The following is an 11,923-nucleotide window of genomic DNA, read 5'->3' as shown; positions in this document are numbered from 1 at the left end:
TAAAAGAAAGGTAGTAAAAAGTTAGGTAGACCTAGACCTAGTATGTGTATACATAAATGCACCTATACGTATATGCTTTCACACCGTCGGTCACTATTGTTCCCGTCAACATCTTCACTCATTCGATGGCCACACTGAACAAATTTGAGTAATTGTAAATGCATACATCAATACTAGACACCTTAAATACTGTATGATGTGTAGCAAACATCTTTGTCCTATCTTTATATTTACATACTTTACTAACCTTTTGTTTGGGAGCTTTGATGCAGACATCCCCCTCTCAAGATGCAACAATAGCTCTGGTCATGTGACAATTTTCTCTAAACATGTCACCCTGCACATATTTCTTTTTGACCCTTTATTATTTCACTATTTGCTGGAAATGCATGGATACTGGTACATCATTCAGTACATTTTGTAGTGCCTTATAACTGAATTTTTTTTTTACAGTCACTATTATGATAGGTAGGATTAAACGCCTCAAAAACGCCCTAAATCACAAAGATAGGCGTTTCATGGAAATTGTTTTGAGGAAGGCCTTCTGCCACTTCCTCCTCTGAAATGTAACCTGCATCTTGGTTTTTCGACATCTGGCTGATCATTTAACTCAACAAAATAGGTAACTAAATGGCTACGTAGGCTATGCAACTACCTTCTATGACACAGTGAATTAAATAATCCAGTATCTATTATAATTTTTTGTTGTATTGGTCAGCACAGTAGGCTACTCACTCAGTTCAGACCACAGATCAACACCTTCTCCCATTTACTTCTTTAAATTAGCTTAAAGTCTCTTAGTAAAGTGGCAATGAGGACAGGCCCAAAGTGAGAAGGAGGGCAATTTCTATATCTGTAAATGGGATAATTCCGTAAAATATCTGTTTGGGATAATTCCTTTACCATGTTCATTGAATATGTTTTGTTGCTAGCACGGGTTACTGAAACTAACATATAGGTTGTCATTTCACAGCGGGTCTGTTAGTCAAGCTGTTTTTAGTGTTGTTGTAATAGTGAGGATGTCGTGCAAGAATCACCTTTATCATACAAATAGCCACAGAACATAGTATCAGTTCTTGAGTATCTACATGATGTTGGAGGCCAGAAGTATAGAAAGCGTTGCCAGATGCTCAGTATACACTTACTGCAAGTCATCTCATAATTAAATCTATCTTATTAGCTAGATTTTATTGCAGAATTAGTATGCAACCTAATTATTACAGAGAGATGAGCTGAGGTAGGCATAAATGTCATTCCCAGTAAATCACTTTTCGCCTCCCCTCTATGTCCTAGCTTGCGTTGATCTTTGGGTTGCTAGTCACCTTGTTTGCGTTGAAGGGAATAAATCAAGGTAGACGCTGAAACAACTCATCTGATAGTTCCGAAGTGTATAAATAGTATTTCAATCTTTGCTTCTGTAAAGAAACAGAAACTTTAACTACAGCAACTGTACAAAAAGTCATTTTCTACAGTTTCTTTACAGTTATTGAGTTAAACAGACGCAGGTCTATCTCTGTAGGGATCCTTTCCGTGCAAATAGGTACCGCAATGCAGACAGTCAAAAAGAGAGAGTCCACACAACCTATTCTGGCAGAATCAGGCTCAAAGGAATCCCTGGTTTAGCTGAGTAATGTCCACACAGACTCACGTCATGTACTGTATGTCTCTTCACAGACGAATGTTAAATCAGGCTGAAGGAAAATGAAGCTGAACTTGTGAGTGGGTGGGGTGGTGCGGCTTCAGCTCTCGTAGGAGGCTGATGATATTACTGAGTTGATGGCACAGGAGTTATACTGGGACAGATAGAGATGGAGGCTGATGATGTTACTGAGTTGATGGCACACATGTGTGTGTGTGAGTGCGTGCGTGCGTGCGTGCGTGTGTATATGATGCGTGGAAGTCACCGTGTGACTTCATTATTCCAGCGGGTCTCAAGCTGCCATTAGAGGCATAGCCCCCCAAGGGCCCCTCAGCAGCATGGGATTACTGCTGCAACACTCGGAGCCCTGTTCCTCCATCTCTCTCTCTCCCTCCCTCCCTCCAACTCTCTCTCTCCCTCCCTCTCCCTCCCTCCCTCCAACTCTCTCTCTCCCTCCCTTCCTCTCTCTCCATTTCTTTCTCTCTCCCTCCCTCCCTGCAACTCTCTCTCTCCCTCCCTCTCACTCTATCCCTCTTCCTCCCTCCCTCCAACTCACTCTCTCCCTCCCTTCCTCTCTCTCTCTCTCTCTCTCTCTCTCTCTCCATTTCTCTCTCTCCCTCCCTGTCTCGTTTTCAGACGGTTTCTCACATGCCTGCCCACACTCCTGTCTTCCCTCCCTCTACCTCTGCCTGTGCGTGTGTGAGCGTGTGCGTGTGTGTATGTGTGCATGCGTGTGCGTGTGTGTGTGTGTGCATGTATGTATATGTGTGCATGCGTGTGCATGTGCGTGTGTGTGTGTGTGTATGTGTGTGTGTGCATGCGTGTGCAGGTGTGCATGCTTGTGCGTGTATGCGTGTGTGTGCACGTGTGTGTGTGTGTGTGTGTGTGTGTGTGTGTGTGTTCCATGAATGTCTAAGAGAGGCATAAGCTGCACCAAAGGCACATATAACTGTGTTGTTTTGTCCCACTGCAGATGGCACACAGCACACAATCACTTCCTTTCCGATATTTCTACTTGATGACCCCTTAATGTCTCGCTACAAATCCTCAGAAATAACCGCCCCCCCTACAGTACCGCACACCAGATGTGAGGGGCCAGAATTCATCAGTTTTCAAAAGGCTGACATCATCACACTAGCAGTCAACAAGGACCTAATTACTGGGAAACTCCAGCTAAATAGTTCATAAACATTTGCGAAACTAAACAATCAGCACAAAATGCATGTCAAGCGCCGCACACTTTCTGCTTAGTGTATGTTTTGTCTGTCGTATTTATGGAGCTTGAGCCAGCGAACGCCACCCCGTGAGACATAAAGATGATTTATCACAGCCTGCACCGATCGCAGCCGCTGCCGAAGAAGTGCAGAGGATGCCGAAACAAACAGAGTAGCATCACAAGTAGCCATCGCAGCAGCAGGCCCTGGGCCTCGTCCCCACGCAGCGGTCCTGTCTTATCCCTCCCCCCTTCAACCTGCTTGGAACAGCTACTGGGAGTTTCAGAAGCGAGCAGATTAGATACCCACAAGTCAACGCTCCTCTAACCCACATCCAGATTAGCCTTGTGGCATTTTCATGTTACTTGGCAGATGGTGCCATGCAAACGTGACGGTGAGGCCAGTGAGCTTCTGAGTAGAGTCACTTCTTGAGCTCAATTGAAGTAGCAGAACGCTAACAATTCCATGGCCAGTTTGGTAAGTACGTCATTTCCTGTTTATTTATCTCTGGAAAATCTGTGTGTCTTTACAAGTGTTTGTGTTACCTCCTGGTATGAAATGTGCAGTACAATAAAGTTTGATTTGATTTGATTTGATGGCCACAGGTTTGATTACCAGGGAGCGCATGACATAACATAACATATCAACACACATCACAACAGTCATCATAACACACCTACCTTGTCTGTGTTGTAAGTCTGTTAGTCACTATGGATAAAATGATCTGCTGAATGAATAAAGGTAAGACTGAGTGCTGTAACTTGTAGCTAGCATGCCCAAGGTCAAAGTTCAGAGGTTTGACGAGCTACATTAAGCCTCCTGTGTTTTGCAGGGTCTGCTGGCCATCTGAACAAGCTGTACTTGAAGACCAATAGGGTACCCTCTGGCCAACAACATATACATATACAGCTGAAACAACAGACCAGTCCTCATCCAAGAGATAATTTAAGATGAGCAGAGAAGACGGCAAATAAGATATGCCTTCCTGACTGAAGAACAGGAAATAAAATCTAAAGTAACCAGCGTACAAAACAGTAGAGAAAAAGAGAGAACATTTTAACTCAGGAAAGCTTTGTCTTGTTTTAGTTTGTACAACTCTGCCAAAGCTATATATAGTAACTATAATTTTAGTGAAGTGCCAACAAAATCACACAAATCTAGTACAAATGTAAGTTTATAGCGGATGCTTGACAGCTGAAGACAGTTTTGTGGTACAGGACATGGAAGCTGGAATCAAAGCACATCAAAACGACCGATTCCCGAAGAGAGCCCTGCTAAGATTATAGAGACCATGTGAAGATCAAAGCCAGACTGGAATCAGATCACTGCCCGCTTGTAAGGATGTCTCTCCACTAAGATCATATTTGCATCGAGTATGGTAAACACTCATCCCTCTACCTCACCACCCCCCTTCTCCTCCTCCTCCTCCTCCCCCTCCTCTCTGCAGGTAAGCGGGTCAGAATGACTTGATTTGTCATTTGGGGGGGGGGGGGGGGGGGAGGAGATGTAGAGGAAGGAATGCCATGTTCTCTACAGGGTAAGATATGCCACAGATGCCTCCAGAGTCCATCACACAGAGCGAGCTTTAAAGGAAGCGCCATGCGGGGATGTATTTCCATATCATCAATATGTATTTGATGCTTCTGCATTTCAATGGCAAACAAGCTGACAGCATCCAATATGCACCATGCTATAAGGCGATTCTGTAATGCCGTCCTCAACTGATATCCGCTACATTTTCAAACCTAAACAGCAAACAGAAAGTAAAAATAGAGAGCATAAAACAGTGGCCTTACACATCCACCCGAGGTAATGGTATTTTCTCAACATGGTTCTAAGAGAATGGGTAAGTCAGAGTCTGGGTGCATTACCATTTTGATAGAAATGATTATGATAGTGATGATGATGATGGGGACGGCGGTGATGATGATGATTATGATGATGCTAGTGGCCTGCTTATGATGATTGCCCTCTCCTTGCCACCACAACGGCATACACGTCAGTGGACACAAGGGAACCAGCTTCTCTCTTTCTCTCTCCTCTCCCCGGTCCACCCCTCTCTCTCTCTCTCTCTCTCTCCTTCTTTCTCTTTCTCTCTTTCTCTCTTTCTCTCTGTCTCTCTGTCGCTCTCTCTCTATCTCTCTCTCTCAGGCACAGTAGCGTAGTGGCACCATGGTGAGGGCAGGCAGACTGGGGTTACTGAGGCGAAGGCGGGGCAGCACTTTAGACACCATCAGCGCTTTTGTTTTTTGTGTGTTTCCCCCCCCCCCCCCCATACCTACATTAATTCTCCGGTGCAGCATCCAGATGTCTCAATGATGGGTAGATTGAGCTTCTCAGCTGTAAAAACCTCAGCAGTCCTCTCTCACTCTCAGAGCTGTAAAACCCTCAGCAGTCCTCTCTCACTCTCAGAGCTGTAAAACCCTCTGCAGTCCTCTCTCACTCTCACAGCGAGAGGAGACCTCCAAGACTCCCCCCTGAGAGCTGTGTGAGCGGCTCAACACAGGCCACAGGGTTTGTATTTGTTGACCTGCGGAGACGAGCTGGAAGTCCAATGGAATGGAAATTTCATAAAGACCTCCCTCATCTTTTCTTATCTCTCTCTGGCACGTCACTCGCTCACTCGCTCACGGCTGACCTTGGGGACAGACAGACGCATGCGAGACCCAATGCAAAAACATCAGGGAGCAACTCCACTTGCCTACGCCCAAGGTGACCAGAACACATTGAGCAATATAAAGAGGTGATTTAGTGGTGGCCATTTACGTGTGCTTCAAGGATAACTGCAATATTTATCAGGGTCAACAAAAAGCAGATTACCCTTAAGAATACCCCAGCCAATTTACATAGCCCTGCACAGGCTAGATATATGACAGACTCAAAGCACACCAAGGTTGACTACACGCCAGTATTCAGTAGAGTGAGTTTCAGGTTGCATTATAGTTTCCATTAAAAACTGTGATCTGAGGAGTGCATTAAAGGGTCAAGAAGACTATAGCAACTTGTTTGTCTTTATTCTGATCATTTCGCCAGAGAGTAATAAGCTATGCTATGCTATGCTATAATATGCTATGCTATACTATAGTATACTATGCTATGCTATGCTATATACTGCATACTGTAACTTTTAGGGTTACCCAACAGCGGAATTGACTGGAGATGTCTTATTGGCACTGATACATCTTTGCCATGGGGGGGTGGGGGGGGGGGCAGCTTAACTGTTATGAAGTGCTCAGCTCTGCGTCAACAAATGCAGCACTATGACAAATGCAGTCCTATTAATCAAACCCAGAGAGGAATCCAGAAGCAGGCAGTGCTCTCTACAACAGTGCTGGATCAGCTGTCTGTGTTTTTTAATGCCTTGATTATTAAAGTTGCTGCCTGTGCTGTCGACATTTTAAAGCTCCCTAATATATTTATAAAAGAGCCCAGCCCCTTTAGAGCACAGGGAGAGAGAGGCTGAGAGGACCATTGTGCCTGAGCTGTAAAAAAGGCAAATCTGTGTGAGCAATTGAAAACACACAGATGTCAAATGAGTCTCTGAAAAGTGCTGACATAAAGCCTCATATTCATTGATCAAGTGATTTATATTTCCAGGCAACGAGCGGCCAGAGTGGTTTTGTGCACTGCGTGATTTGATTAAGGTCTAGCCAAACTGAGTCGCTCATGAATTGATAAAGCAACATCACTTACTCTCCTCAATCAGCCTTTTTATGGCTTTGTGTAGTTCCATAGCTGTCCTGATTACTTGCAACAGTGGATGGGTCAGCTGTCTGGGCCAGAAAGGTCCCTTTTAATAATTTTCATTTCATCAGAGTTCAACCATAGGAGTAATTTGGTACAACTTTATTTGAATGGTCCATCATGGGCAGTCAATAGTCTATTATAGAGGCTCTTTCACAAATATCCAGCAAGCTTTCAACATGCTTTTCAACTTAGTCTTGAGTGGCTTGACAATCTGTAAAAGCTATTATCTGCTCCTTACCCTTCTAAACCTTTTTTTTTTTTTTTTTTACTGCTCATTGCCATCAGTGTCAGATGATGTTTTTGGATTATATACTATTTGGAGGGCTTTCCAGGTAAACTGGAACTGGAAAAAGGCTTTATGTATTCCTGCCTTGTGAGGATACAAGTCTTAATTTAGTACGTAAGACATTTTCTCGTAATTCCTACTCACATTTTCTGACAGACTGTAACTCCTTACCCTTTGTCCTTGGTGAGACACCTATAATCTGGGGCATCCTAACTCAGCGAGGCCTTTTCCGGACACAAATAGGGCACTGACATACTGGGCAAGGAAGTGCACCGTTTGTCTTAACTCCCTTAAGCCAAATAAAAGAACATCCTTTTGATGTGGTTTGTGTGTTACGTCTCAATCAGTGCTGAACTGGGTTTTTCTTTTTTCTTTTTGCTGTAGTTCTTAATCCATGTGATTTACTGCAGAGCTCTTTGAGGAGGCCTGCGTGAAAACATAATCCGACTAGTTTAGTGCGTAACCGAAATACTATTATAATTGCCTTATTTCGTGGCCTATTACTTTAATGTTCCATCCTGCGTGCTGTGCTGATCTCTCACTTCATTGGCCAGCAGTATGACTTCTATTTATCTTCGTTTTGATTGGTCCCTATAAACATCTCCACACATTTCTCTGAAATGAATCTGGGCAAAAAATGATCATGTACATGTTAAGACACCTCACTCTTCCTTGCAGTAAAATGTCCGAATTTGATCAAGTGAAGGATACTGATATATTTCAACGAGATCCACGTCTGGGCGCAGAAAAACTACATTTAAACCTATGCACGCCATACTAGAGAAATCTGGTTCAAAAAAGTTTTGCAAGATCAGGACGTTAAAAAGAACAATCAAATATAAGAATCATTATTTTAACATTATCTGTACCGTATATACAAATTAATTGAAAAAATGGTCCAAGATGTGATTCATATCCAAGTAAGCCCTAGTCATGCACTGGGACGTAGCGGCCAATGAATATACAGTATAAGCGACTTGAAAATGTCAAGGATTGGTCGTTGTGAAAAGACAGGCCTGTCCTCATGTACTCATATTCCTTTTAATCTTCCCCTTCGCTGCTGTAGCCCCTGACACCCACATTAAAATGACAAATGTGCTCAGATACCCCCAGTGACCTCAGCAAGCCACCTCGCACCATGCGGCGACACGCAGCACACCAAACTCAACAGCATCTCTGCAGTGTGGCATGCCACGTCCCCTTCTTCTCTGGCTTGATAAACGACGGCATGACAGGAAGATAAGCCCTTAATGTACCTGCTCTTTGACTGAGGCCAAGATGGCGGAGGTGGATTCTTTCTCAGAGCCGTCGCCGTTGGAGGCGGACAGAACTGGGCTCAGCAGGGCGGGCTTTTCAGCGTTGGATGGCTGGTCTGGAACTGGCATTCCTCCTGCAACCACAGCAAACCAGGGCAAAGTCGGTCACAACAACAACAACAACAAAAACAGCGACAATAACTACAGACTGGCTGGCATCACTCCTGAAGCCAACATCAACAACAACGTCAACAACTACAACAACTACACACTGGCTGGCATCACTCCTGAAGCCAACATCAACAAAAACATCAACAACTACAACTAGAACAACAACAATAACAGCGACAACAGCTACAGACTGGCTGGCATCACTCTTGAAGCCAGCATCAACAACAACATCAACAACAACATCAACAACAACAACAACAACCACCACCAACAAAACAGGCTTGCAGACGTTACTGAAAACTTTGATATTTATATTGCTCTGAAAACAGGGTACATGACGACATACAAAACAACCTGTAACATCGACGACTTAATACACATGAGTTTATTCCACAAGCAGGCCCGTGATATCACACAGCAGGCCAGTGAGTAGGGTGCAGGTACTCCTCCTCTTCGCGTTTCCCATTTCACCTGATTCAATTGGTCTCCAGGCGCTCCTGAAAATCTTGCTTAATATAAAAAAATCCACAAGCCTGACACAGAACACTGGAAAAGAGACTTCAACTGTAACCTGACTGTAGCAACTCTCCAGCGAGCAAAAAAAAATGAACCCAAGGCAACCTGAGGGAAATCAAGACAAATACTGCCCAAGGACTATCTGTATTGATTACCAACAAACTCCAAGTAATAACCGGGCCATTACTTCTCCACTGCCTGGGGCGCGTCATGCAGATAATGACAGATGAAACCGAAGGACAGTGCTAGGACACTCAGTCATACTCATAGGCTGGGCTGGCAAACCTAACCCACTCACAGGTCCCTTTAAAGAAGCAGGACCTGCTATACGTTTGGAGCCAGAGAGCTATTTCCTACTCCAAACCTAATAATGGCTACTTAGACCATCATTCCCAGAGTGTTTATCTCCTGCAGCTCAATGTTGCTTTCTCTTTAGCATGCCACGGTTACATAAGCTATAAAAAAGTGACTGGCTGCTTATTGTAACTGGCTGAAACCAACAGATAACAGGCAGTTATAAGCTATGTACAACATTTAAATATATAAGTAATATAATTATATTTAATATAACCTCAGTTCAGTTTGGTTAACACCCAGTTTCTCATTCATTTTGACTTTGCAGTAGGTCTGATCTAGGTGAAGTAGACCTACGTAGGTCTATATTAAGGCTGCTACAGTAATTATAACAATGCAAAAGTACATGCATAGGATGCGTACAGCTCCTGCAGGTCTGGTGTTAGGAAGAGTGGTGGGTGAACAAAAGAAACAAATTCCACAGGGATGCACAATTACTTCATGAAGAGCCATCGCGGATATAATATTGATTGGTTTACAATACTGTCAGTATCGTGTCAGTATCAACCAAGTGTCAACCAATCAGTTTATGCCATGTAAGGTGTCCTAGCTGAATTTCCGGGTCATCTCAGAATAATCCTGTGGCCTTCTTGGAAAACCCCAAGAGAGCTTTAGCCACACGGAGGCAATCTCAGCACAGTCCCAGCAACCATGGAGGAACAGGAAATCATAACTGTGTTCAGATAGGACAGGGGGAAAAAAAGTGACAAGCGAGATGACAAATTGCCCAATCAGGCGCGGAGCTCAGAGCGAGGAGCCATCTAGCTGACAGACTCATCTCCGCTGTCAGACCCTCGTCAGACGGCCTTCGCTTGCCACGTGACCTGCCGCGCCGCACCGCCGTGGGAACAGCTCACTGAGCACACTACAGTCATTTCATTATGGGATGGCTGCCACGAGCCCTCCACGCCCATGTCATCACAAGAGGCTGACAGGGTAGCGGCAACAAACCACAGGAGAGCCTGCTCCAAATGCATGAACGTGAAGGATGGATCAACTTGTGTAAATGATAAAAGAAATAAAGAATGAATGAAGGGAAGTATGAAGAATGAATGAATGAAATTATACCACGTCAATCATTTTGATCAATTATTATTGAAAGAGGACACTCAAGGGTAGAATTAACCTGAGGTTGACATGTCTCTGAAATGTTGCATATGGTGTTAAAAACATCATGGCTGATTTCAGGTTAAACAGCCCTTGATCTCTTTCCTTTCTCAAGCCACAACAACGTCTAAACTCGACTTTAGTCCAGGCAGGAGACGACCACAGGAGACGAGCCTTCACTCTGTGTCCTCTAGATCAGAAGGTCGATAACACAATTTTGTGGATAAAAACAAGTGGATAATTGTTGCAAATGTCAAATTGAGTTCAGTCTTACAGCTATACAAGAAGAATGACTACTTTTATACCCTGAAGTAGTCAATACGTCAATAGCAAGGCCTCTGTGTTTGTCATCGGTTTGGTAAGAAAAGTGGTGTGGTGCTGTGGGCACACTCCACATGAGGACAAAACAAAAAGCGTTGCCCTTGGAAAATACCGATTGAAGTCCTAGTAGATTGCAACTCACAGTCAAGGTAACATCAGGGTGTTTCTCCTCCAAAACTTACAGGCTTACAGGCCAACACTGACATTGCGTCCAAGGCAATAGCCGTATGTCACTACTGAGGAGAGGGGAGAGGTTACTAATATAATAATGTTAAACACAACAGCCACAACGTGTCGCATATTAACAGCTAATTGCTCATTAATGAGACTGACTATGCTTACATTTTAGCAAACCTTCATGCAAACGAGGATCCCTTGAAATCTCATTAAAATGTTACTCGCTGTTTATCACGCTCGGATAATTTTTTGTGAAACACAAAGGATGTGTTTCAGAGTTTCCCTGTTGTCTGAGAATATTTATCACTCTTGGCCTTTGTGATCTTGCTTTGTTGACGTGAAAACTGAGATTCTCCAGCGGCTTGCTATGGACAAACGACTAAATGCCAGGGTCTTTGTTCAATATATAATAGCCATCAGGACATGGGGGATCTGATTGAGTTATAATTATCGGAAAAGGTCAATAAAGATGGACACAACAGTTTGACGAATTGATCTCCAAGAGGTTGTGACAAAGAACACACTAATTAAGAAATCACGAGGGAGATTTTTTTCCAGTTTTAAATGACAGAGACCCTGTCAGTGTCTACTGTGGTGACCCGGAGACGTTAATCAGATGTTTTTGAACTTCAGAACTTCCCTTGGTATTTCAGGATATTACACCAGTGTCTCACCCGTGTGCTTCTGGGAAAAGCCACCACTGTTCTAATTTGGTGGGCAAAGAGGAGGGCCAAACAGCACTTTAGCTGAGGGGGCCCTGGGTGGCACCTTGTGCCAACAGAACAGTTTGTACCCACGCTAAAAACAATGAGGGCACTCTGCGTGTGTGGTTTAGCCTGTGCCCCCTGGACCCTGGCAGCCCGCGCCGCCAGAGGAGAGGAAACACGCACGGAGATGTGCGGGGGTGCAGAGCAACCGTGTCTGACTGTTGGGTAATGTGAACTGATGGAGGCTCAGAGGTGTGAGATAGCTGATTAAAACTGAGGCTTGGATGAAGATGCCTCGTTACCACGGCATCAAGAAGACTGCTCTGAAGTTGCTGAAGGTGCTGACTGAATTCACCATTTTACAGGTGCTACAGTGATGCAGTGCGTCAGAGTGTCCTCAGTACAGTGTGTTCCTCGAGAACCACACA

The 11,923-nt window shown here is 44.1% G+C and overlaps 1 protein-coding gene across 2 annotated transcripts in view; it reads right to left on the bottom strand.

The window, feature by feature from the left end:
- The window catches only part of ctnnd2a (catenin (cadherin-associated protein), delta 2a), a gene marked incomplete at both ends in the record, with an annotated part of 269,841 nt that extends 261,570 nt beyond the window's left edge, over positions 1-8,271 (bottom strand). For both annotated transcript variants that reach the window (XM_080854737.1, XM_080854738.1), the window contains one exon: positions 8,143-8,271. In XM_080854737.1, coding sequence (XP_080710863.1) covers positions 8,143-8,271 — 129 coding nt within the window. The remainder of the gene's footprint in view (positions 1-8,142) is intronic.
- Positions 8,272-11,923: the final 3,652 nt, after the last annotated feature.

Source organism: Sprattus sprattus (genome assembly GCF_963457725.1).
Source record: "Sprattus sprattus genome assembly, chromosome: 17".
In the NCBI taxonomy this organism is placed as follows: Eukaryota; Metazoa; Chordata; class Actinopteri; order Clupeiformes; family Clupeidae; genus Sprattus; species Sprattus sprattus.
The sequence above is the reverse complement of the archived record's forward strand: the minus strand, read 5'-3'. Positions and strand labels throughout refer to the sequence as shown.